Source organism: Pseudopipra pipra, chromosome 9, assembly GCF_036250125.1.
Source record: "Pseudopipra pipra isolate bDixPip1 chromosome 9, bDixPip1.hap1, whole genome shotgun sequence".
Taxonomy (NCBI): domain Eukaryota; kingdom Metazoa; phylum Chordata; class Aves; order Passeriformes; family Pipridae; genus Pseudopipra; species Pseudopipra pipra.
In genome coordinates, this window is record NC_087557.1 from 18,599,054 (window position 1) to 18,625,669 (window position 26,616).

The 26,616-nt window shown below is 47.9% G+C and overlaps 1 protein-coding gene across 6 annotated transcripts in view; it reads right to left on the reverse strand.

Moving 5' to 3' along the window:
• Positions 1-26,616, reverse strand: part of PDE4B (phosphodiesterase 4B) — a 198,803-nt gene that overhangs the window by 13,848 nt on the left and 158,339 nt on the right. For 3 of the 6 annotated variants that reach the window (XM_064664929.1, XM_064664931.1, XM_064664930.1), the window contains one exon: positions 15,036-15,148. In XM_064664929.1, the coding sequence (XP_064520999.1) occupies positions 15,036-15,148 (113 nt within the window). Of the gene's footprint in view, positions 1-173; positions 945-12,581; positions 12,780-15,035; positions 15,196-26,616 lie in introns of those variants that run through there. The other 3 variants (XM_064664934.1, XM_064664933.1, XM_064664932.1) reach the window with 3 other exon arrangements.

Below are 26,616 nucleotides of genomic sequence, written 5' to 3' on the forward strand. Positions count from 1 at the left end.
ATAAAAAAATTCCATACATGTAATCTGCATGCACGCTACACACATGTCAAGCTCTTGCCAAAATACACACAAATAACCATTTAAAAAGCATTTTTTTCCTGATAGAGGTTTTATCCAAGCAACACAGCACAAAATGAACTAGCCATTAATAGTCCTTCAGGAATTAAACCCACCTTAATATAACCCCAAGATACAGATAACAAATAGTTTGCTTCAGGCATTTTGGAAAACTCCTCGCTACCGTCCACAAATCCTCCTGGAGAAATCACCGGTCAGACAGGAGAGCTCCTTGGGAACACGGACACCCCCTTCCCCAGTCCAGGAAAAAAATCAGCGTTCAGCAAAGCCAGCGATCCCCCAAAGCCCAGCAGCTGCTAATCCCAGACAAAGCCAAGCCTGGCATCGCATCCTTGCCGAGCCTGCCCGTGGGTGGATGTGCTCGCAGGAGAGAGGAATGAAATCAGGGATTGCACAAAGGAGCGAGGACAGATCCGAGTGGATTCAGCCGGATGGCTGGAAGCACTGGGGAATTGGGAATCATCCCGGTTGCTCAGTTGGCTGAAGGGGGTCCCCACTCCACATTAGGCTCCCTCAGCTGAACATCACGCCAGAAAAATGATGCTGCTTTCGGAGGGGCTGCCAGCTTTAGTAACAGCCATCTTTTTAAGGGAGATTAAAATGGAGGAAGCTCGGGGAATATTTAAATAAGGCAAAAGTAGGCAGCAATCTCTTCTCCATTCCTGCTTTGTTTAATCCTCATCCTTACAGAGACTGATTTTCAAAGCAGGTAGTCCTATATGGATTTTTAAAAGCATCATTTTCACATTTTCAGTGGGATTTTTTTTCTCCTATGAGGTAAAAGGCAAAATGTAACAGCATAGCAAAATGTACCCTTACAAACTGGAAATTTCTTCCAGGTAAGAGGTATAAACTAATAATAACCTTAAATCTGTAACAAATGCAATTCATAAATTCTTCCTCACAAGAATATATTCTTGTAAGTGTCCCTGCCCATGGCAGGGGGGTGGAACGAGATGAGCTTTAAAGTCTCCTCCAACCCTAACCATTCTGTGAGTCACAATCTAAACTTCAAGATTTAATGATTTCTACAATTTTCGTTTCAAACTGAAAAGCAATCCCTTTATTAGGAAGCTGGAGCTGTCCTTTTAGCATGGAATCAAAAGAAAAGCCCATTGTGCTGTGCGTGTGACACAGCCCCCAGCATGGAATCACCGGGATGTGCAGCTCTCCTGCTGCTCCAGGACGTCCTTGGTGATTTCTGCCTGGAACACTCCGCACAACAGTGCCCAGGATTCCCAAAATAAAAGGGCCATCTTTGCTCTGAGATGTTTTTCTATCTCTAGCCACCTTCACTGCTACCAGCCTGGCTTGGCAGGATGGCACGAGGCTTCCTCATGTGCTGTGGGATATGTGGGGCATGGGGGCAGCCTGTGCCCCTGGTTCCTGCTCCCTGTTTGCCCAGGCTGGAGAAGGCATGGCTCCAGAACATCCAGATGGGACTCCAGCTCAGCCTTCAGCTACAAGAAGCACACGGAGCAAAGGAAGCTGTGACCCACCTTCTTCTCTCCTTAAATTCATTATTATCAGAGGTGGGAAGCTGATGGTACCTCCCTTTTACCCTGTGGCTGTCTGTGCAGACCAAAGATGGGTGCTACCTGCTGGGGACACTGCCATCATCATCCCTGCTCTCTCCTCTCAGGAAATTTTAACTATTTTCCCATCAGGAAAAAATTCTTCCCTGTGAGAGTGGGGAGGCCCTAGCACAAGTTGTCCAGAAGAGCTGTGGCTGCCCCATCCCTGGGAGTCTCCAAGGCCAGGTTGGACAGGGCCCGGAGCAACCTGGGATAGTGGAAGGTGTCCCTGTCCATAGCAAGGGGGTTGAAACTGGATGATCTTCAAGGTCCCCTTCCAACCCAAACCATGATTCTCTTGCAGCATTCTCTGCCTTGCCCTGCCAGTGTCGTAGAATCATGGAATGATTTGGACTGGGAAGGATCTTAAAGCTCATCTCATTCCACCCCCTGCCATGGACAGGGACATCTTCCACTACACCAAGTTGCTCCACGTCCTATCCAACCTGGCCTTGAACTCTCCCAGGGATGGGGCAGCCACAGCTTCCCTGGGTAACCTGTGCCAGGGCCTCCCCACCCTCACAGCCCAGAATTCCCTCCCAATCTCTAATCCAAACCTACTCTCAATGTCACACAGTGAGGCCTCACTTTCCAGGTTACTCAAACAGCTTAAATATTGTCTCATGATACAAGAAGGAACAGGATGTGAAGGTGAATATCTCATGGGATATGGGCAGGAGGAGGATGTGAAGGATGCTGGCTGCTCAGGAGGACATTCCACAGTACTGGGCCATGGGCTTTTACTCACAGGGTCTCCTCTACACTCAGTGCCAACCAAGAGGGACAAAAGCGTTTTTGAAACTCCCAAGAGGAGCCTTAGTGCTGGAGGATGAGTGGCAGCAAGGATGAAAACCAAGGCAGAGAAAGGCCGTGGGAGGGGAGGAGGGCTCTGACCCCATCACTCCTCACAGTGACGTATTTTCACTGGTCACAAGCACCAGCCAGTGACACGTGAGCACTCCCACAGCCTGACAGCCAAGCATGTGCTGAAACACTCTCTGGATCGAGGCCTTTATCTTTACAAGGAAAACACCGTAATCAGATGATCACACAAATGACTTTTAAGCACCGCTGAATCAGTCGGGTTTTCTATACAATCACTCCTTTCAGTTAAATGATCCCAAGTGATGGACAAACATCTGATAAAAATGCCTTTACCTCACAACTGGCTCCATAAAGCACAAAAAGGGCAGCTGCTCCCTTTTCACAGCAGCACAGAACAATTAAATGGTCTGCACAAGGTCACCCAAGCCATCTGCAGCAGAGATGAGGACAGATAAACGACCTCAGGATCCTCATATCCGATCTGTAACAGGGAATCTGTCCCCCACAGCTCCTCCAACAGCCTTAATCTCCTTCACTTTTCCAGACTTTTAATCAGCAACCTTTTATAAACACAGGCAGCAGAATCAAAGCACTGCTAGAAGAACTATCAGGGCCAAACCTAGCTGAGACACCCATGGAGCTGTGGGAATTCTCACAGGATTTGCAAAGTTTATTATGATTTGCCATCTGAACGATGCTGGCACCTAAGCAAGATTTACTTAATAACATGATGCCCTTTCAAAAACATACAGTCCAGCATGGACCAAGGCATGCTGTCTGTCTTCACTGCTCATGGGGTGTATTTGGGAGTTTTCCTGAGCTACCCTTGATGTCAGGATGCCCTGGCAAGTGCTCTGCCACTTGCCTGCACGGAGCAAGCAGTTTGCTGCCTCTGCAGGGATCAATGGCTGATGTCATGAGCAAACCTCTGTAACGATCAGGTCCTTAAATCGATGCGACAGCAAAGGGTAAAACAAACAGATTGCAGGTAGTGATGAGAAAATGCCAACTGCTCCATGCCAGGCAAACACGGGGATGAGGCTTCAGAGAGCTCATGCTCTCCTCTCATAATTATGGTAATGCCCATCAGCAACATGGGCAATTACGGTAATGCCCATCAGGAGCATGTGGACCTGTGCTGCGATTTTCATTATTAATAATCATCTCAGTGCCTTTTCCAAAGGAATTTAGCACTGATAGCCTTGGTGCACAGATGGGAACTGAGGCACGTGCATGCACAAGGGTGGACACAGGAGGGAATGACTTTTAAGGGTGCTTCCCTTAAAAAGAATTAAAATCAGGAAAAGGGCTCAGTGCTCCCTTCCCTCTACCCGAAACTCCAACTACAGGACCATGCAATTAACACAATCAGCTGATGAGAAGAGTGCAGACAATGGAAATAAGATGAAGCCCAACTGCAATTTTCCATATCCAAAGACACATGGAGGTACAGCCGACCTTCCCAGCGAGTCACCACACTCTGGAACCATCTGGAGGGTTGTGTGAGAAACAGCCACAGCATTGCATGGAGCTTTCCTGTTTTGCATGCTCTGAAGTAACTGCAGAAGTCATCTGCACCAAATTAGGTCTACAAGAATTGAATCATTCTTTGATTACCAGCAGTGACCCTATCCCAGGCATCCTCTGGTTGAGGGAATCCACAGTTTCTTTCCAGCTTTCCAGTCATGCGTGCGGGCGGTAATTTCCTTGATTACCATTGGGAAAGTTCACTCACAGTTCCCCTCTTGCCTGCCCACACCAAACCCTCACTGCTTAGGATTTTTCTCCACCAGAAGTTGCAATATTTGTATTTACTCCTTCACTGGAGTGTGGGGCAGAAGAAGAAACTTTGGCCTAATTTAAGATAGAATTTGCCAGATGTAGGAGCCCAACTGCATTGAGAGGGCTCTGGCCCTGGGCTCACTGTGTGTGACACAGGGTGACCTTACTGTGGCCTTCCCGTGTCTAAGGGGGCTCCAAGAGAGATGGAGAGGGACTTGGGACAAGGGCCTGCAGGGACAGGACAAGGGGGAATGGCTTCCCACTGCCAGAGGGCAGGGTTAGATGGGATATTGGGAAGGAATTGTTGGCTGTGAGGGTGGTGAGGCCCTGGCACAGGTTTCCCAGAGAAGCTGTGGCTGCCCCATCCTTGGAAGTGTCCATGGCCAGGTTGGACAGGGCTTGGAGCAACCTGGGCTAGTGGAAGATGTCCCTGCCCATGGCAGGGGGTGGAACAGGATGAGCTTTAAGGTGCCTTCCAACCCAAACTATTCCATGATTCTATGGTATGACTCAGATGGGAATGGGGAAATGTCCCTGGTGCTTCAGTATGGAAATTCCCACTCTTCTGGCTCGTTATGGAAGGAGCAACTCTATTTCTCTCTTAGGGAAAGCCATGAAGAAGGACAGACAGTTCTTGGCCTTTTCAGTCCCGCACTGGCTCCAGTGACAAATCCTGCTGTTATTCCTGTTCCTATTCCCCTTTGGAGTACAGCAGCAGAGGTGTTCCTGGTGCATCACAGGCAGAATAAAGACAGGAGGATGTATCTGCTGCTGATGTAAATCCTTTGAAGTCAATTTATACCAGCTGGGGTTCCCTGAGGCCAAGAGTCCTTATGCAAAGAGGCTGCTTAAAAAAGTTTTAGTCATTTGCAGGAGCTGAGGGCAATTCCAAGATAAAAGAGCTGCTCAGATGCTGTGGGGCTCCGTCCTGGAGTACCTATGGAGAGAGGGGTCCCACCCCACACTTTGATGGAGGAATCTTGGTGCAGATCTCCAGTGTGTTAAAGTGTTTATAAACTCCCTTCCCGGTGACCCACCCTTCTGACGCAAACGTTACATCCCTCGCTCCTCCACCGCTCCTAGAAATCCCCAGAACAAAAGGATTTGTGGTACGAGGGTTACTTTCGCCTTTGATTCCGCACAGAAGCAGCTGGGCTGAATCCTCCTCACTTAATTACTCAGGTAAATTACTGCAGGTCCAGAGGCGCAATTAAACTTTGGTGCAACTCCATTTAACAGCTCTACTCCTGGGAATAGTTGGATGCCCAGCTCTGGGAGCTGGGAGGAGCTGACGCTCACCTGCCCGTGTGACGGAGCGGGAACGATAGTCCCATCGGAAATTATTTACACACAGGAGGGAAATTACTCATTCGTGTGTACGGCAACCGGGTCAGACAGCCAGAGTGGGATGCTTCTGTCTGGACCTCTGGGTGATCAGAAGGGATGGATGGGACAGTCTACTGCAGATTTTAAAAAATATGGGATTAATATTATCCCCGTGCTTGAGAAGGTTGAAGCCTGTTATACCCAGCCCTCTCATTCCTGTATTGCACAGAGACCGAATCCTTAAGCAGACCAAACTCCTGGATTTTCAAAGTACGGACCACTTCTTTTGTTGTTTCTTGGCAAGTTTGCAAGTCAAGAGTTAAAATTCTTTAATTTGTAGGAGCAGTAACCCTGCTTATTTGTGTTTTCTTGCTCTTACATCACTTACAGAAAGGACTGTGTCAAACAAATTTGCAGCAGTCCTTGTTACTTCATAATTCCTACTGATTTTCCTTTCTAGGCACTCACATGGAGGGTGATGGGAAGGTGCATCTAAACGCTTAAATAAAAAAAACAAGCCTGTTTCACCCTAATCAGCACTAAAGGAAAAAGTTTTCAGCTGTATTTCAGTGCCTGAAGAAAAGTGGAATGGTTGCAGTCAACTATCAGTCATTAAAAAAATCAAATGTTTTTGCAACTCTTTCTAGTTCTTGTTTCCTAAAACAATATCATGTTTAATGTGCTAGAAACTATTTTTAATGAGATACAAAGTACTATTTGTTTTTTGGGGTTTTTTTGTTTTCCCTTCAGCTTATTTTTTAAACCAAAAAGTAAACACACGGTTATGAAATCTCCAATTTCACATCAAAGCAGAGTTGATTTATATATATGTTCAAAGGAAGACTTTAAAGGAGCAACATCATGACCAACTTGTTGGCCTGATGTTATTAGAATAATTTAAAAATCCACAATGTAAATGTTGATAAATAAATAGCATGTTGCCATAAATCAGCATGTGGCTGCTCATGAAAGCAATAACATATATCTGATGTAGACAGAACAATATTCAGATTTTACCCGTGAAGTTTAGCATTTCTGAGAGCAGCAGAACCTCCCTTGGGTGGGACGGATTTACGCAACACGGGGTTTAAAAAAGTGATGAATTGGAACCTGAAGCGGAGTGTGCCTTTCCAGCTCATTTCCAGCCAAATGAGACTTGAAATATGCAAATTGCATTCGAATGCCGGAAAGAAAAAACTCCCTATAGGATCCTGCCCAAGGAAAGCACTGTGGATTAGCGCTGCTTCGAAACCATACTGAATTTGTTCATTTCAAAGCAGGCTCGGGGCATGTTACTCACTTGCTGGGAACGGGTAAGGCAGAGGAAAAACCCCTCCACCCGCTGCGGGGGAATGGGTAAGGTCATGGAGAAACCACCCCCTTTGCTTTCCTGAAAATGAATGTGTCATGTGTTTATAAGGTGTGCCTGCCTGGGTTTGTGTTGGCACACGGAGGAATGCCTGCAGGGCCAAATCTGCTTGCTGCCTCCTCCGGCGGGCAGTCCCGCAGCAGCTCCGGCCCAGGAATGCCAGCCTCGGTGTATCCAACACCATGGACGCACCTGGGATCCAACAGATCTTGGCTTAGGTTTACATTTGGGATCCAACAGACCCTGGGTTAGATTTACATTTGGATTGATATGAAATACTAGGACTGGGAGAGTTTAAGATTTCACAGAATCCTAGAATGGTTTGGATTGGCAGGGGACCTCGAAGAACATCTCATTCCAGCCCCCTGCCATGGGTAGGGAGACCTTCCACTAGACCAGCTTGCTCCGAGCCCCATCCAATACTTATTTCTCCCCGTGTGATGTGACAAGGCACACACTGTGTGTCTCCTTGGGTGGAAAAAACACGTCAGTGGGGTTTGGTCCAGCCTGAAGCTTGAACTGAAGCTTTGGGTTTCTTTGGAAGAAGCTTGGGTTGATTTCTGCGTCATCCAAAATGCTCTTCCTACATGAAGACTAGGCCTCTTCTAGCCAATTAATACAGACTTAATTAATATCTGGAGTCTACATCTCATCTTACTGGATTTTCTATGGATTTCCTCCCCATTAATACCAAACTACACAGGGCAAGAACCACCAGAAGCTCAGCAATGATCTCCACAGAATGGCACTCTCTGTCCATCATTGAAAGGTTCATTTTATAAAACAAATTGCGCTGTTGGGAGGAAGAGCCACACAAGTGGCACATCACAGCTAAGGGGTAACTGCTGAGAGCAGTGTCACCTTTCCTGAGAAAGGTGGTACCCATCACCAGCTGAATGCAGTGGGGTGAGTGTTCATACCAGTTTCTCATCCTAGCACTGCCTTTATTCTTTACTCAAATAAGAGGTGACAAAAAAAGAGCAGAAACAAGCAAGAACGTTCATTCTGCAAAATCATTTTTAGAGTTTTACTAGGTGGAAAAATGTTCGTTGTGTTAACTGCAAAAGGAGAATTGGGAAGGAGAGGTGATGAGAACCAGCCCATGCTGAAGGCAAGGAAGCACCAGCAAAATTAAAACCTACAGCAGCTTGTTTGTTGACACAAAGTTGATTAAAGAAAGACCTGATGCAGCTGACAACATCTGTGGCCTGGAGAGCAGATAGTGCTGCAGGAGGCTGCAGATCTCAGACCAAAATCTTGTGTCAGTCACACCCATGCAAACCACACTGCTGAGGCCTTCAGTGCCAGAGGAAGCCAAACAACTACGTAAGGAGAGCCCACAAACCACCCAGCCACTTGCAGGGAGCAGGCAGAGCCATCCCTACTCTTCCGTGGAATCAGGAGATGCCGGACATTTGGATTAAATAACCTGGATTAGAGTCTCAATCTTCAGAAAAAAAACCCAAACCAAATCAAACAAACAACAAACAACTGAGAGGGAAGAGCATTTGTCATTTAACAAGAGAGCAATGCAATTAAACACAGGATTTTGTTAATCGTATGAAGTAGCAATTTAAATTTAATTTAAATTTGAATCAAGCTCTGCAGTCATCATTTAGGCAAATTCAGCTGGGGTTTTACCTGAGTAGGAGAACAGGCTCTGGAAAATTCAAATAACTTTGTGCCCTGAGATGACTTTTCAAAGATGCCCACGATGAAAAAAACTCTGGCAATTTTTAATCGACAGAAGTCTGTTTGCTTCAGAAAACACGGGACAAAAGAGTGAGTCCTGGGAAGAAGTCAGTTAAAGTCCTGGCAAGAAGTCAGGATAGCTCTACAATACAGTATCCCCCCCCAAATGTGGTAGTTGGTCCTGCCAAAATGAAAATGAGCCTAATCCAAGCATCAAAACCATACAGAAGGCACTAATTAATGTAAATACATTTAAATGAAAAATCCTTCTCACATAGAGATAGGCAAATGCACTGCAGAATCATTTTTCTGTGCTAAACCAGCACATCATTTAGCTATGCTAAACCAGCAGCAAGGTGAGGCACTTCTGGTTTGTTGGCTTTAAACACTGAGCAAAGGCTTTAATCGGAGGAATCTCTCCCTCTAAAGAGCTCTGATGATGAGTCTTCAACGCACTAAATCTCCACAACATGTCCTGCCTTTGATAACACACCATCTTTCAATTAGGTTTCACTTAGTGCAAATATTTGGATCACCAAGTACCCCAGTGAATGCAGTTGCTCTGCAACTGGGTGAAAAATTAAGGACTTGGAGTCAGATTATGGAAACTGGCCCGGTCCACAAAATCAGGATCAAAAGTAGGACTGCTCCAAGTATTAAGCCCTGCTTTGAAACCCTTCATAGCTCACCTTCATTTTAAGGGATGCTTCTCTTCTGGGATGTCACATGTCTCCAGTATCCTTGCTTCACTCCAGAGAGGTCCCTGCTCTGAACAGTTAGTCACTCTCTAGTTCTGCCCTCAGATCATGATTCATTTAGAACCTGCCTTTGAGCTACTATTTATTTAAGCCCCACCCTAATATGTTATAACGTAGAAGTCTGAGAATGCAGAACTCTTAAAACCCATCATGTCCTAGTAAAAGCAGGATTGTTTAAAGGACATGCCAGAAGGTCCTGGGCACCGTTGTGTCTGGGAGGAGGGATGACAGGTCCCCACAAAGGCTCCTGGGAAGAGAAATTTGAACCAAATTTCTACCCCCAAAGTCTTCATCTCTGCATCAGCAGCACATATGCTGCGTGTGGCTGTGGGATCTCCCTCAGATGGGCTTTTCCCACACATTTACCACATCAGTCCCAGAAGATGAGAAAGCATCCACCACTCAGAGTCCCTTTGCTCTAGGAGGATATCTGAAACAGTGGCACTGACTCCTAATCCTGTACCCACACTTCCCACAGCCAACGCTGCAGATTTCCAATATTTCATTTTTTAAATATTTGAATCGGTTTAACTAGGATATCTGACAGCCCAGAGGGCTGGCAAGAGCAAAATATTAGATTGTTAAATGCATATGGCCCCAACTATCCGCACCCCACTTTTATGGCATATTTCATAGAATCATAGAATACGCTGAGTTGGAAGGGACCCATCAGGATCATCGAGTCCAACTCCTGATTTTTATGCACCTATAAGCTAACTGATACAACCAGAATGATATATATTTTAGAGGCCAAAGAGCAAAGGAGGAAGAATATGATGGATACAGAGACAGCTACTCTAGAAGTCCATATATCATGATGATGAGAACTGACACAGAGGAGCTGACTCGGACCAAGCTTTCCAAATCCTGAACATCCATGAGGAGCTTTGAGGGTTTTCACAGACTGGGTCAGAGCCAGTTCCCTCCTCACCCAGCAGCCTTCTCTGGAACCTCTTGTTCATCACTCCTGAGTGTCTCTGTGACAAACCCTGGCTTCCGCATCACTGTAGAAACGCAGTCCCCTGTCCTCTAGGACAAGGACATCCTCACCACGAATGAAACCCCATCAAACAGCACAAAGATGGAGATAACACTCCCATCCTCAGCCCTAAAGAGCTCCTACCTCCTGGAGCATCCCGCTGGTGTGGTGTCCCGCTCCGCCGCCCGCAGCTGGACGTGAACGAAACAGTTAACGGAGCGCCGACGTCAAAGCGGCACGACGTGCGCGGGGCTCTGCGGGGACCGGCTCTGCGGGACCGCGGGGAGCAGTGCCAGGGGCTGCTCCGGGAGCACAGCTCTCCCAGCTTTCCAGCCCCCGCTTCCGTACCGCCAGTGTCCCCGGGCGAGGGGAATACCGGCGTGCGGCCGGGGAACCGCGTGCGGAGCTCAGTGATTCATCCCGGCTTGTGAAAACAGGAGACGTGGAAGTCTCTTTGTTTCTCCGGCTGCTGCACCAGCGAACAGACCTCTCTTTGTGCGGCGCTCGGCTATTTTAAAGCTTATTAAACAAAGGAAGTTACAGCGAAAAGCAAGGGAAAGACTAAACAGCTCGGCACCACTTAAGGGAAACATCACGTAGGAAGGGGACGATATTGGCGGCTGACAGACTGGCAGGAGGGAGGAGGACGAGCGGGGACGTTGTGCAGCCCGGCACATACACCGCTGGCACTTGGCCCCGCGCCGCCCTCGACCTCCACCGCGGACCTCAGCAGTTTACATTAGTGTCCAGATGTTTATTTAGCCACTCTCTCCTGAAAGCGAGGTGCGGCCTTGCTCCTCTTTTCTGACCGAAATGCCCTTTGAAACACAAGCAAAACGAAATCAGTTCTGTTTATCTTAGTTGCTTCTGGCTCACGAGCTACCAAGATACAAGAGCGGAGCCCCGTTGTGCTGCTGCTCCGAGCTGCTGGCTGGACACGGCCCTCGGTGGCAAGATTTGAGTTGTGCTATCCAGCACTTGGGAGTAACAGAGATGTCTTTAAAGACGAAATAAGATAATTTAAGGATTTACTCTGCAGTGGGTGTAGCTGCACGAACAGCCTGGGAAGAGAAGTGGGTTTTCAAAGTCGGAGAGCACACAGCAGGAACTCTCATTACACCATCTCTGTCCACCTAAACTTTGAATATTCCCACAGACCACAAATGACATTATCTGGACTTGATGGACTGCAAAAAGCTCTAAATGAGACTGGTCTAATTTAAGGAGATGGAAAGGTGCTGCTTAGCACCTTTTGGGTGTATCCTGCACGGACAGGGAGGTAGCTCCTGAGAATCAATATATTTACTTCATTCCTCAATTTTATCACATTATGGCTCCATAAAAACTTGGAGCTGGCAAGACCAGCACTTCATCTGGGAAAGATACTTGTTCCTTCTTATGAATCAGGGGATGCACTGAGCACATCCTCCCTCAGATCTCAAATGCTATATTAGGGAACAGAGCTGAGCAGGTCCTGCATTTCTGTCTGCAGGACAAGTGAGGCTGGGGACAGCTGCCCAATGCCAAACACAACGTTACAGGGTGGCCACCAAGAGAGAAAATACCCCCTTCCTCATCATCAGGATCTTGAGTCACAAACCCTTCTGAGAAATAGCAGTTGCTTGAGCTGGGAGCTGGAGAGGGTGATAATGCAGGAATAAAAGAATATATATGTTACAATAACATAAATAAGTGTGGTCTGCTTCCTCAGGCAGCACTGAGTGCCTGCAGAGCTTCTTACAGGTAATTTTGTTTCATTGCAAAGCTGCAGGGCCACATCAGCTCACAGCAAAAGATCAGTATAGCGTTAGGAGAATAAATTCCCTTCATGTCAGTTGCAACCAGGTAATTTTGCAGGTAATTTTTTTTCCTCTACTTTAGAAAGGTAAGGGCACTGTGCACAGTCAGTCCTGCAGCTGGAGCCGCGAGGGCTTGGGCTGGTTTGCAGATCAAGCACTGCTGGGATAATGCGTCAGGGCTCAGGAACACTGACAGCACTCCAGGGCACAGAGTTCCCTCTTTGCCAGTTTTCTGTCGGATCCCAGCTCGTGGGACTGCAGGTCCCGCTGTGCAAGCGGCAGTGCTCCCTCTGCTCGCACTGATGTCAGCGCAATCGGCTCGTTAGCTCACTGGAAGATTGGCTGCTCATTTCCTCACTCCTCCTGTCATTAACTCACAGCTTAAAAAAGTATACGCACATGTTTTAACCGCTGCTTTCCGAAACCCATCAGCTCAAAGCCAGGATGCCGTCCTGCATGGTGCTTCGCCCCAGCCACCGATTCCTTTCTTGTGCAGGGCTTCTGAGAATCACCCTGCGAACACGTATGCTGAGATCCTCCCTCTCTCTCTGCTGTTGTTGCAACTCTGGATTTTCTAAACTACGTCTGTCAGGAAGGAGACAGGAAATTCGAGTCACACTTGCAACAGCTGTGCCATGCCTACTATCAGTCTCAAATGACGTAGTTTGGCTTGGGTGGCGCGGGGCCAGGAACTGGCGAGAGCGGAGGTCAGGAAGATAGGTCACTGTTTATACTGCTCCTGCACTTGGGAGCATGCCGAGGCTATTTGCTTTCTTCCTATCTATACTGTTTCTCCTTCCGTTTTTCTTTAATAATGTGGAGCCCAAGCATCCTGTTTTCAAAACATCTGACTGTTTTGCTATTTACCGGTGACAAATTGAAATGCCTTTGAGTGAAGCTGGCAGTGGGATACTTGGCATAGGGAAAGACCTGCCTGATGGAGGACAGTTGCAGCCTTCTCATGAAGATGCAGGTTTCCAACCTCGCACTGTCAGACTGTCAGACTGCAGAGTCTGCCACCAAACCCCAAAAACCACAAACCCCTCAAATTATGGGGGGTTGAAACGAGATGATCTTTATGGTCCCTTCCAACCCAAACCATACCATGAATTGTGTCAATATTTACTGCTGCTGAGGAAAGGGAAGCAAGGTGTGAGGCCACTTTATGCTTCTCTTTCACAGATGAAAACTGTGAAACTGGAAGTTGACCAAAAAGCGCAAACATTTCAGAAATGGGTTATGAAAGAACAAAGTTTCAGGAACCTTTAGCTTGACCTAGCTGTAAGTCATCTGCACAAAGAGAGACCACAACTTTTAATTGCTACATAAGCAATTTAGTTAAATCTTTCACCTTCACAAGTCCAGATTTGTCACTCAGCAAAAATAAGTAACCTCAAACTGAAGGGCATCAGTGTCCATATTGGAGGTGCAGCCTAAACCCTTCTCAACTTTCATCCAGCCTTCCTTCAACACAAACTCAAACAAAAAAATAATATTCCTTTCTTGAAAGCTATAAAACTTTTACTGCTTCCTTTGCCCCTGCACATCATGGTAATCACTACCAGAGGAGGAAGCTAAAACAACATGTGATTTATTTGCTTAACTATTTTCCAAAAACTCAGTTTATGATTCAGCATTTCTGATTTCAGTAATTTCCAATTAAGAAAAAAAATAATAATAACATGGGGTTCGTGCAGAACTGGGTTTAAAACCACGGCAGTTGGGCAAAGACGTGGAGGCAGCGGGCATAAACCGCATTCTGAATCCCACAGCCAGAGCGGGATCGGGCTGGGAATGCGGGACCGTGACCGCTTTAGCGGATAACACGGGGCTGGAACCGCTGTCTTGGATCCTTGGAAGAGGCAGGCACAGGGCTGGGAGCTGCCAGCCCGTCCCGCGGGTGTGCCGGCTCTGCTGGCAGCCCCGGGCAGCGGCGGGGAGGCGGCCAGGCCCCGGGGCAGGGAGAGCAGTCTGCCCGCAGCGGCCGCCCCGCGAGGGACGGGCGGGCTCGGGGAGATGCGGGAGCGAAGCTGGGCTGATGCGGGGGAGCCCGGATCCAGCGGGGAGCGGGGCTGGAACACCAGCTCCCAGAAGTTGCATACAGGCGCTCAGACCTTGCGTTTCGCTTTCCTCCCTTCTCTGCTGCTTCTCAGGACACTCCTGGGACTCTGCTCTCCTCCTGACTTTAAACACACTTCAGCACTTTACTCCTCGCAAAAAAACTCACAACTCCCCTTTCGCTCACATTAGAAACCCCGAAAGAGCTGCTGTCCTCAGAGATCATTCCCTGTGCACCATCCTTCCCTTCGCACCCTCAACATGGGCTGCCAAGTGATGCCGAGCCAGCCCAGCGCATTAAAAACCAAATTAAAACGCTACCGAAAGCCAAAACAGCCATAAAATCCCGGACCACAATGTTGACAGTTCGCCGTTATTACGGACAGACAACAATGAAGTTAATTGACTTTTGGAGTGGTAAGCTGGTAAATGCGTTTGCACAGTGTTCCTGGTCATGTCGGCTCCAAGGGACCAGCGATAACTGAAACCTCTTTAATTCTCAGAAATGAGCCTGCGGCAGCGATCACTCTTCTCTCTCCACGCCACCCCGTACTGCCCTCCCCATGCCACCCCGGATCGCTCTCCCCTCACCGCCCCGGATCGCTCTCTCCACGCCGCCCGCTGCAAGTTTTTCCTGGCCGTGCCTCCACGCACCCCCTTTCCCGACACTAACTTGGAGTTGCCGTCCTGGACAGACGCGCAGACTGGTTGGGCATCGGGCTGCCGTGCCCCGCACCGCACCGCATCCCTGTCCTGCATGCCCACTGCGCATCCCCGTCCCGCATATGGGCTCACCTTGTTGGATGCCATCTCGCTGACGGAGCGGTAGGTCTGGATGGTCTCCAGCTGATCCAGGCACCAGTCGAGCTCCTCCAGCGTCTCCATGGCCAGCTTCTGGTAGGGCTCCTCTGCGAAGAGGCACACGGACATGTATTCGGGTTGGCGCTGCGGCCGCCTGTCCATGGCGGGGCCGCCCGAGCCGCCCCCAGCACCGCCGGAGGTGCCGCTCCGCTCCCTCATCACGCGGCCGCCGCTGCGCTGTCCCGGCCGCCGGCAGCGAGTCCCCGCCCGCCGCTGGCACCGGCCCGGCCCCGGCCCCGGCCCCCGCCCCGGCCCGCCCCGGCCCTGCCCCCGCGGCACGGGGGGAACAGCGCGCCCCCCGGGCAGGGCCGGGCAGGGCTCGGGGAGCGTCAGTCCCGGCCCCCCCGGCCCGGCTGCTGCGGGGCTGGGGCCGCCCCCGCCGCTCCGCGCTGCCCGCGCCCGGGATGATGGTTCTGAGCCAGCCCCGCTCCCCGCCCGGCCGGGACCTGCAGCTGCCAGAGCCTGCACCCCAACAGCACTGAGCCTCAACGACAGCACTGCTCCCCAACAGTCCTGCTCCTGAACAGCCCTGCTCCCCAACAACAGCCTCGAACCCCAACAGTCCTGCTCCTGAACAGCCCTGCTCTCCAACAGCCCTGCTCTCCAACAACAGCCCAGAACCCCAACAGTCCTGCTCATGAACAGCCCTGCTCTCCAACAACAGCCCAGAATCCCAACAGTCCTGCTCATGAACAGCCCTGCTCTCCAACAGTCCTGCTCTCCAATAACAGTCGTGCTTCCCAACAGCCCTGCACCTCAATAGTCCTGCTCCCTAACCCCGCCTGGTTCTGCTCCTCATCAGCCCTGCTTCCCAATCCCAACTAGTCCCATTCCCCAACCTCTCCAGCCCTGCCTGGTCCCACTCCCCAGTCCCAGCAGCCCTGCTTCCCAACCCTGCCTGGCCCTGCTCCCTGTCAGCGCTGGCTCCCCAGCTCTGCTGGCCTTGTTCCCTCCCAGCTTTGCCCATCAGCCCCACACCCCACTGGTCCCACTTTCTGCTGTGCTCCCCAGCAGGCCCCACACCCTGACCCTGCTCCTGCTCCCTGCTCCCACCGAGCTGTGCTCCCTGACCCTGCCAGCAGGACAACATGCTCCCGAGCAGCTCTCGGCGTAAAAGTTAAGGTTTACATAAGCGGATACAGTGAATCATAAAATCTCCCCATGAATGTAACTGCTTCTCATAATGCTGGTGACATATGCTTACCCCATAAATCTGTCAAAGTTAATGGATTCAGCATTTCTAATGGCACTGGCTGAGCAGGTAACAGTGACATCAGAGGTCAGAATTGTTAAGATACACACTCAGTGAAGGATCTGCTCTATAGCACACACACTGTAGCTCCAGACATGCGCACCCCTGCCTTCCCTACCAAACCCTCGAGTTCCTGGGAGAAGGAACCACACTTTGTGCTGGTATCTGCCTTCCTAAGGACACATCCCCTCCATCATTCACCATAAAGCAATGGGCATCACTGGGTAGAGACTATACATTAAATATTAAAAATAAATGCTGCCAAAGGATAATTCAGCAATAAACTTGGCACAGACATGTTTTAAAGGTTCTGTAAATCCAAATCTTTTTGGCATTGAAAGTTAATGGGTTTTTTTCTGTGCTCACAGAGCTCCAAACACGACAAGTCATCTCACTCCTGCCCCCGTGCATATTTCTGTGCTGCATGTATTAAAAAGCAAGTGGAAATGGCCAAAACATACAGAACTCGGTGTGTTTTCCTTTCTAACAGGCATATTTTCTATCAGCTACTTTATCGTGTTGAACTCGAAGGACTCAAATTCCTTGTTACAGAAAATGTTTAGATCGATAAAACTAAACAGGCTAAATCATGAGTTTGGGAATAGGAAAAAAACACATCTCCTCAGACAAACTATAGACCATATGTTTAAATACTGAACCATACTGTGTTATCTTCCTGTGTTCTCCTGCTCTGAGACTCCCCAGGAAGAAGAACCACAACATTTGTGCATTCCTGAGGAGGAGAAGGAACAGGTTCACAGAGACTGTGGCACAAGACCCTAATATTAGTCTTTTGGGGGATTTCCAGCCTTGCCCAGGGCTGGGGTTGCAGTACTCACTGCCCTTGTCACTTTGCTTCAAATCTTCACCTCCAAAAGAACCATCAGGACAAAGCAAGACCAGGAATAAAAATTTACAATTGATATCAAAGGATCTGTGTTCCCCAGAGCTGAAAAATGGTTCAGGAGATTCCCTTACTTTGTAATATGAGTTTTTTGTAATAAAAGAAAAAAAAAACAAACCAAGGAAAGCTATTACATTCTAAGGAGATCAATATGAATTAGGAAACTTCGAGGCTTAGGTATAGAGCAAGAGGGTTTGACTCTAAACACTTTATATTTATTTTTGGCTTTCAGAAGATGAAACAAATATAGAGTGAACACGGTATATATTTGCAATGTTTTTCAGAATTTTTAGCAGAGTGTATCAGGACACTTGTGCAGAAGAACTCTCCTTCCTTCTGTGAACAGTGGGGGTCCCTTGAGGCTGCAGCCTGGTTTAGTAATGTAAAACATGAGCATTATCATTTGCCTGGGCCTTTTCCTTAAAAACATTTAGAGGCCAATAGATTAACGATTTAAATGCAGACAAAAACTTCCACTTAAAATATCTCATGTCAATAGCAAAGTCACACTAAAGTGAGAGCAAACAGTTCTTACGAAATATCATTTTAAGGGGAAAAAAGGGTGAATTCTGCTGCTGTCCCAGTCCAGAAGTGGATTTCCACATAAAAGCACCGTGAACATTTTATTTCAGAACTTGCTTTTTTTTCTGACAGTGGCCAGCCTGCCCACAGCTCCCTCTGGGTCTTGGGACCCAGCAGAAATGCACCACCTGCATCCCTGGGTAGCCCTTCTTAGGCGTCTTTTGGTTTCGACTTATCCAAATATTTATTTATTTTCACTCATTTTCTTAAGCAAACAAGACTGGTGAAATGGTGCTCTAAAGATGTGCAAGTGCCTTCCAGCATCTCCTCCCTCCCTGCCCTCCGTGGTCATCAGTCAGTCATTTCTAAACCTGCTGCTGATTTTGGCTCCAGTTGCTTGGTCAGTAAATACGTCACAGATACCACATTCCCACCCATTTCAAGAAATTAGACAAGCAGGCAGAAGAAGAAACACTATCCTCCTTGACAGCAGGAAGAGAGCCCAAGTTCACTCCTTCTTAGAAACTCTGTAACTGTCCCCCAAAGTCACCAAGTGACGCAGTTTGAGACAATCAACCCGGAAACCCAAACCCCAATTCTTATCAAGCCAGCCCTCCCTGGCTAGTGCAGCTCCACTAACTCTCTGTTAACTTGTTGTGACTGTTTACAAATAAACTGTGAAAGGACACTCTAGGATTCCACTCATAAGGCTAAGCAGTAGATGCTTTTTCCAAAACAGGACGTAAAATTAAAATACATACTCCAAATCCCCGGGAAATGTTGTAAGATACACAGCTACCCAAAAATAACAGGCAGGTATAAGGCTAGTTAGAAGTTGTTCTTCTACAAATGTAAAAGTTTTGTGTGGAAATGATCTTAAAAGGGAATAACGAACATTTTCTAGCTTTCTTAATATTTAATATTCATGGATATCATAAAATTGTTTGGGTTGGAAGGTACTTTAAAGCTCATCTTGTTCCAACGCCCTGCCATGGGCAGGGACACCTTGCACTAGACCAGGTTGCTCCAAGCCCTGTCCAACCTCGCTAAGAATTCCTTCCCACTATCCCATCTAACCCTGCCCTCTGGCAGTGGGAAGCCATTCCTCCTTGTCTTGTCCCTCCAGGCCCTTGCCCAAAGTCCCTCTCCAGCTCTCTTGGAGCCCATTTAGGCACTCGAAGGGATCTAAGGTCTCCCTGGATCCTTCTCTTCTCCAGGCTGAACACTCCCAGCTCTCCTAGCCTGGCTCCAGAGAAGAGGACAAAGATGAAGTGCCCTGGGATTCTCTCACCGAGTGGCATCTGTGTTGCTACAGTGATTCACATAAACAGTAAACAGAAGTTTAGATGCTACATGACATGTTCTTTCCCTGAATCCAATGTGAGCATCACACTGACATCAGCAGTGCAACGGCCTCTGCCAGAAACACTCCTAAACCTTCTTCACTCACAGACTTTGATAACCTTCCCGGTACAGCTGAGGCACACGGTCACTCACAGAAACAGCCCTGCAATTTCTGGATATGGTCTCCTGGAATCCTACATGATGCCTCTTCAAGTGTATCACGTTTCAGTTTATATTTGGGTGTTGCATAACCAAGCCCTAACCCCTAAAGTTATAACTGTTGTTTTGTCATTTTTTTCTAGGGCCTTACTGTGAAATCATTTCTGAGACAGAATAGGGAACTAAGTAATGAAAGGAGGTAGTTTCAGTTTTTAAATGGTGTTTGTGCAGGCCTTTTGGTCATGGTGGCAATCTAGCAGGAACTGAGGTGACATTTCATCACAAGACCTGACTTTCTGCCAGTCCCTCTGAGGACAGACTGGCTGATCCTTCAGAAGCAGCACACCACTTCATGTTCTCCAGTGGCACTTGGAACGCTCTGATGTACTGAAATGCAACTCAGTTATGTGCCAGTATTTTGCAACAACTGCATTTTCGGTATTTTTTGCCATCTATTTCTTTTTCAGCTCTGTAAGGTGATGGAAGACACAGTATCTCTCACTAGAGAAGTGACTTAGCAGACCGTTTTTAGAAGCTTTTTCCCATTTACTGACTTGTCCGTTCTCTCATTTTTCTCTCATAATCATTTAGGTTGGAAAAGCCTTTAAGATCATTGAGTCCAACCCTTCCACCAGCACTCCCAAGGCCATCATTAACCCATGTCTCTAAGTGCCACATACACATGGTTTTTAAATCCCTGAAGGGATGGGGACTCCACCACCTCCCTGGGCAGCTGTGCCAGGGCTGGACAACCCTTTCCAGGAAGAAATTCCTCCTTATGTCCAACCTGAACCTCCCCTGGTACAGCTTAAGGCCATTTCCTCTTGTCCTGTCCCTTGTTCCCTTGGAGCAGAGCCCAACCCCTACCTGGCTCCACCCTCCTGTCAGGGAGTTGGAGAGAGCAAGAAGGTCCCCCCTGAGCCTCCTTTTCTCCAGGCTGAGCCCCCCCCAGCTCCCTCAGCCACTCCTGGTGCTCCAGACCCTTCTCCAGCTCCATTCCCTTCTCTGGATATGCTCCAGCCCCCCAGTGTCTTTCTTGTTGTGAGGGGCCCAACACTGACCCCAGGATTTGAGGAGTGGCCTCACCAGTGCTCAGTAAAAATAGAAAGAGTGAGAGATGTTAATAAATATGAACTTGAGGCTTTTTTCCTCTTGAATATTGGGAAAGTGAAAGGATTTGGAGATCATTCTCTTTTCTGGGAGTAGTTCAGTACAAGAGCAAACACACACTTCATCAGGAGCCCCATGAAGTGTTGCAGATGAGAAGGGGGGTTAATATGACAAACTCTTGCCCAACACTCTCCCACCAACCCCGTCTGTGCCATCCTTCTCCCAGCTCAGAGCTGGCCAGGAAATCTCTGAGCACGAGGGCAATGTTATCTGCAGCTGCAGCCTGGTTCCTCTCTTATCCCACAAACCACTGTCCCCATCCGGTGACCAAATGCCACATGGCCATGTGGCAGCACGGTGAGATGGTGGGGCAGACTCCAGCCCCCAAGCTGTGGGAGGGAATGATGGCTTTGCCCTCAACTGATACAGGAGCTGACCCAAGTTAGGAAACGTTTTGAAACTAGATCCAAATGCCCAAATTTAAAGTGGGGTTTGTTTTCTCTCTCCTGATTCCCTTATGATTGTCTCTTGCCATCCCAGTCCCTTTAAGTAAAGACTTTAAGATGTGCCATGTCTTGCTTCTGGCAGAAAGTATAAAGGCTAAAAAGTTTTAAAAGCTTTAAGAGTTGTCAAAATACCACATCCCAAAGAGGTAAGTTAAAAAAATTGGAGAGGAGTTGCAATTCTTTTTGCTCAACAAAATACTGCAAGTGACAAAATATGTAAGCTTTCCATGATCTAGAGGTTACTATTCCCAAGAGGATTCAATACTGGGGACAGATTGTCCAATTTGGTGGATGAGAAATGTTGAATACAAATATTTGCCAATATCTGTATAAACTAAGCTCTTCTCAATTCTTAAAGATCAAATTATGGACTGACTGTGCTGGTAAAAGACTTAATTTCTAATTCTGCAAAGAAAAGGAACAGTTACTTCTAATGGATCACAACTTTCCTTGTAAACCTTAGGCATGTGGAGTTTAAGACTTAAAAAAACCTCTAATAGTCTCTGTCAAAAAGGGCTGATGAAAAATTCCAAGAGAAACTTTTACAAGGAAGACTAAAAGCAAGGCACTGCAGCTTCCAGCAGTGTTCCAAACTTTAGCACAGTATATCCATCCTATTCCACATGCACAGCCACTTGTTTAAAGCCTGAAACAGATTAACACTCATAAAAAACAAAAGATGAAAATATAAGTATTGCAGGAGAAAATGCTTCCTACCTCTCACTAGTGCCAGGGAATTAGGTCAATAATGAGCAGATTTGGTGACCGAGCTCCACCACCACTCTTAGGAGAGCTGGGGCTTTTGGGGTCCTCATGTCCTTGTATGGGAACATGTAAATGTTTATCCTGATGCATGAAACCACTTGCAGGCACTGAAAACTATGCTTTAGGAAATGTCTGGCAAGAAGCTCCCACACTCCCAACTGGAAAATACATTAAGAGTGCAATTTTAAAATGTACCTAATTCTCAGGTGAAGCCAGAAGACTCAGCATTAAGGACTATAGAGGACTAAGCCCAGAATTAGCATTTATCAGAAGACCTGAAGACAACTCATTTCTAATGATAATATATTTATTCCAGATTATCATAACTGTTGTCATTATTAGAGATGACAAAAAAGATTGAGAAGGCAGATTCTCTAGTTAATCATGGGAATGGCAGATTATTATTTGGTGAGTGGATAGTTATTATTAATGTTACTGAAGGCTTCATTTATGTTTCTTACTCCTTGACTACTGACTAGAGCTCCTGTCTAAGGAGGGTGGCAGAAGCCCTCTCTGTGGGAGCCTCACATCCCAGCTGATCCATCAGCTGAACCCACCTGTGCTTCAGCTGAGACTTGCTTGAACTTAAATCCTGATGAAGGTTAGAGGACAGAAAAAGGAAGGAGAAAGAAGGAGAAGAGATGGGGAAGAAGCAGGAGAAGGAGAAGGAGAAGGAGAAGGAGAAGGAGAAGGAGAAGGAGAAGGAGAAGGAGAAGGAGAAGGAGAAGGAGAAGGAGAAGGAGAAGGAGAAGGAATGGTGGTCTGCATGATTTAACAAGGCACCCATGTGGTCCTGACTTAGATAAAAGGACCACAGATCCAGATGGCCAAAGGTGCTCCCTGCCTTTCAACAACAGAAAATGGCTATTTTAACCTCAGAAAGCAAGATTCATTATAACTAATATTGCCCTGCAATAATTATCAGCCAGCGTGTAGCATCACTCCAAAACCCAGGAGCATGTTCAGTAAAACAGGTTTATCAACACAGGACATGCCAAAACTTGACAGAATAGGGCCTTGTGCAGGCTGTCAGCCATTTACCCTTTGCCTTCCCTAATGGATCTGCGGTTGCTTACAGATCGTGTGGACATGTTTACATATTTATCCTTGACAATGCCAAGGGAATAACTGACACCAACTGATTTATTTGTTTAATGTATCCTGTTAGTGCATTCATGACTACCCGTGAGCAGAGAGCTACTTCCTTGAGTTAAACCATTGTTCTAACAGATCCAGCAAAGAGATCTGAGAAAATTGTTCCATAGATGGGTTTGAAAATGCACAAGAAACAAAATCGAAGGCACAGAGCACAACTGCCAGGATTCACTTAAAATCTGTAATGAAAAGGTCTGATAGTACCAACTCACAAACTGCAAGCACTGAAAAACCCCTGTATCCTGTAATTACAGGTTTCTTTTATAGATATCCTGTGAATCTTCCAATATTCAGGGAGTCTATGGAACAGATTTCCAATTTCTTTTTCAAGCATAAAAGCTACACATGCACCTAAAACAAGGTGTTATTTGAAAGCAAGATGTATCCAGCAGAACCACCCAATGCCACACATGCTGGCAATGCTGCCAGAGCCTGAACATGTTCCCTCTTGTAGGTCTACGGACATTTGCACACTCCCAGTCCGCTGGACCACGGGGCTGGAATTAGGAGTAATCTAAAATCATGGGAACACCAGAGCATTTAGATACGCTTCCCCTCCTCCCCACCACTTCATTGTGTGCAATGAAACTAATTATATCTTTTGCAAAGATAAGTGCAGATGTGCTAAGAAAGGCACAAAGCCCCAGCACCCACGGAACAGGTGGAGCCAGTCCGTTCTTGAGCAATTCCCGAACAAATGGACGAGCCTGCCCTTCTCCCCTTGCCCCATCGTATTTTTGGGACTCTGGTCCAACCAGTAACTCTAGCTGCCCCCTCTCACATTTCTCACACCTGCAGCTTTCATCTGGCCTGCAGGGGAGGCAGGAGTAAGAGCAAAGGGTTCTTGCTGGGTGCCCGGCACAGTGGGCACAGGGAGAGCCATGGAGCGGGGCTGGCGGGAGCCAGAGCGCGGCAGGAGACAGGCTGGCTGCAGCCGGAACCGGCACGGGCACTGCATGCAAATGAACAGGGAGCTGGCTCAAAGTAACACTTTGAACAAAAAAAATACTTTAGAAACCTAGGGTTTTCTTGTTACCCAGCGCTGATACATGAGATGTGGTCAGATAGGCCTGCGAATGAAATCCCTGTAGAGGGAGGTGACAGGATTAACTGGCAAAGCCACTGGTAGGGGTACACTGAGGAGGTGGCACTGGAGAAGATCCAGCTGTGGGTAAACGCGGACAAAATCCTAACAGGGGCTCAAAAGCAGCAGAAACAATGAAGCCTGTATTCAGGCTGCATTCAGAGATGACAGAGGAAGATAGAGACAAAAAACTGAAGTGAAAGCTTTCTACTGCTAATTGCGAAAAATGCCAGGAAATGAGTGAGATAGTGCTGCCAGGAATGTGTGAGACTGAAATTGGTGATGAGAGTGTTTGACAGGAGCTACAGCCTTTGGCAAAATATGGCCAAGATTTGGTGGGCATTTTTAATTTCTGCTTTTATTTTCAAAACAAGGAGCAGGAGAAATAAACTCTTGTGTTGCACCGCTGAGAAGCCTGGCATTCTAAGTTCCCTAATTAAAGACAGGTCCTTTCTGGGACACACCATTTCAGCTGCCCAGAAAGGCTGCTGGGAAAACTTAGTCCCAAGTAAAACGGCTCCAAAACTGCTGAAGACGTCAAGGCAGTGATTAAGCCAGCACTTGCCAAGAACACCGAGGACACATCCAGGTTCAAATTGGAAGACTCTGGGGAGAAAGCAGAGATGCCTTACCAAGTGAAGGCACAGGGACTATGGAAAGCAGGATGAAAGGGAGAAAGGAAAACCTCCTGTCTGCAGGGAATGACACAAAACCAAAAGACTTCACGCCGTCCCAAGAAGGAAGAAGGCACAGCTCATGTCTCTGCCGAGGCAGGGGCTGCTGGTGACGGGAGGAATGCTTGCAGCGTGACTCGGCTGCGACGTGAAGAGCAGCAGACGTCTGCGAGTCACCCCACTGCCATAGTAGCAGTGATGTTTCTGAGTCAACACCAACCAGCCCCAAGCCAGCTGCAGTGTAACCTGAGCACCCCCAGTTGCAGGCTGGAGAAATGTCACTGCGGGGGGGGGGGCCCATTGCAGCTATCTTTAGCCATCTCAAAGTTAATCACCTAAGCTCCCCGCACAGTCAGTGGAAAGTGGCTGGGACCTCCAAGGGGTGATCCTGGTCTATTCTCAGCACACTGCTGTGATGGGCTGAATTACCCCCCTGGAGGTGCCTGTCACTCTCCACTAACTGTAGAAGGCACCTCTCTACCCTAGTCACAGGAACTGGCTGGTAGGGACCTCCAGAGGTCACCTGCTCTCCCACCCTCTGCAGGACGATCTCCAGCTAATCATCAGCACCACCAGTGCTCAAGTAGCTGTAGGGCACTGTTGGATACCCTACACCCTCCCTGTCATCAGCCACCAACTGGACACGCAGCCTTCATCACCATCCTTGGAGCCTGGTGGTCCAGCAATATCCAGCCCTGTCAACAGCCCGTCTGTCTGGCAATGCCACTTCACTGCCATGTGGGAATGCTGAGAGAAATGGTGCCAAAGTGCTCACTGCAGCAGGTACACCCACCCACAGCTGTCCATGTCCCCACAGCCAGGCCATCCTCACAGCCCTTGGAGGAGGAGGTCGGAGTTTTCAGGTCCTATTTACCCTTGGAAAATCTGCATCTACCATTCCTAATTGACTTTCTTGTCCTCTCTGTGTTTGGAAACAGACTCCAGTGGACACCCTCAGTGACCTCTCCAGTGATGAGAAGAGTCTGAGTAGTCCATAGTTCCCCAGATTCCCTTCACCTTTCTCAAAGATGGACCTTTTTCTTGTTGACACAGATCTTCCCAAGCACCAAAATTTTCCTGAATGACACACATTGACCTTACAGTCACATGACCCACCTCTTCCAGCCTGAATCTTGTCTAGTGCTATAGACTTGAACACATCCACCTCCTCTAGGCTGCTCCTAACCCGCTGCTCCCTCACTGCCCTCTATCCCTCTCCTTCCCAAGCAGGCTGGAGGGTCACCAGGGCCTGGGTGAGGACTCAGGGAAGACTGAGACAAAAAAGACACTGAGTACTTCGGCCTTTCATGTATGACTTGTCACAAGGCTGTTTCATCCACAGATCAACACTTCTACTGATCTTTCTTTCCCTACTCCATACCCACGTTGGAGTCCTCTCACTAGTCATAGCTCCATCAGCCCTTGGTCAGTCCAACTCACCCCACATGCCCAAACACTTTCCCATGCCTCCCTTGCTCCCAGTCCTTTTCAATCTTTGCCTGATCTTTTTTGCACTTTGACTCGCTAAGAAGCTCCTCACTTCACCAAGTTGGCTTCTGCTGAAATTCCTGATCTTCCTGCACAACAGGATAGTTTGCTCCTGAGCTTGCAATTTGTTTTCTTCAAAAAGCAGCCATCACTTAAGATTGGTCTATAATTTTTAGGTGGCTGAAGTGGGGTGAAATGAATCTTATGATAATGACAGAGTCTTGAGACCAAGCAGTAACGGAAGCCCTCAGCAGCAGATGAGTTTGTGCAGAGCCCTGGTGCTGGCCAGTTTGCCCCCTCCCAGTCTGCTTTCATCCCAGTTCCTGTAACACACCCCAAGGTGAGCGGCAGGCGATCAGTCATGGGGGCCCAGCCACTGTTTTGAAGCAAAAATGAAGCATTTCAAGGAAGCTCATACCAAGAGGTCAGCCCGGAGCATGAGCCAAGCCCTGATGAAGCCAGTTAAGGCAGAACTGGACAAACCTGCAGAAGTCCTGATTGTACCCACCAGCACTGGTTGGGGTGAATCACCACCCAGGTCATGAGAATCAG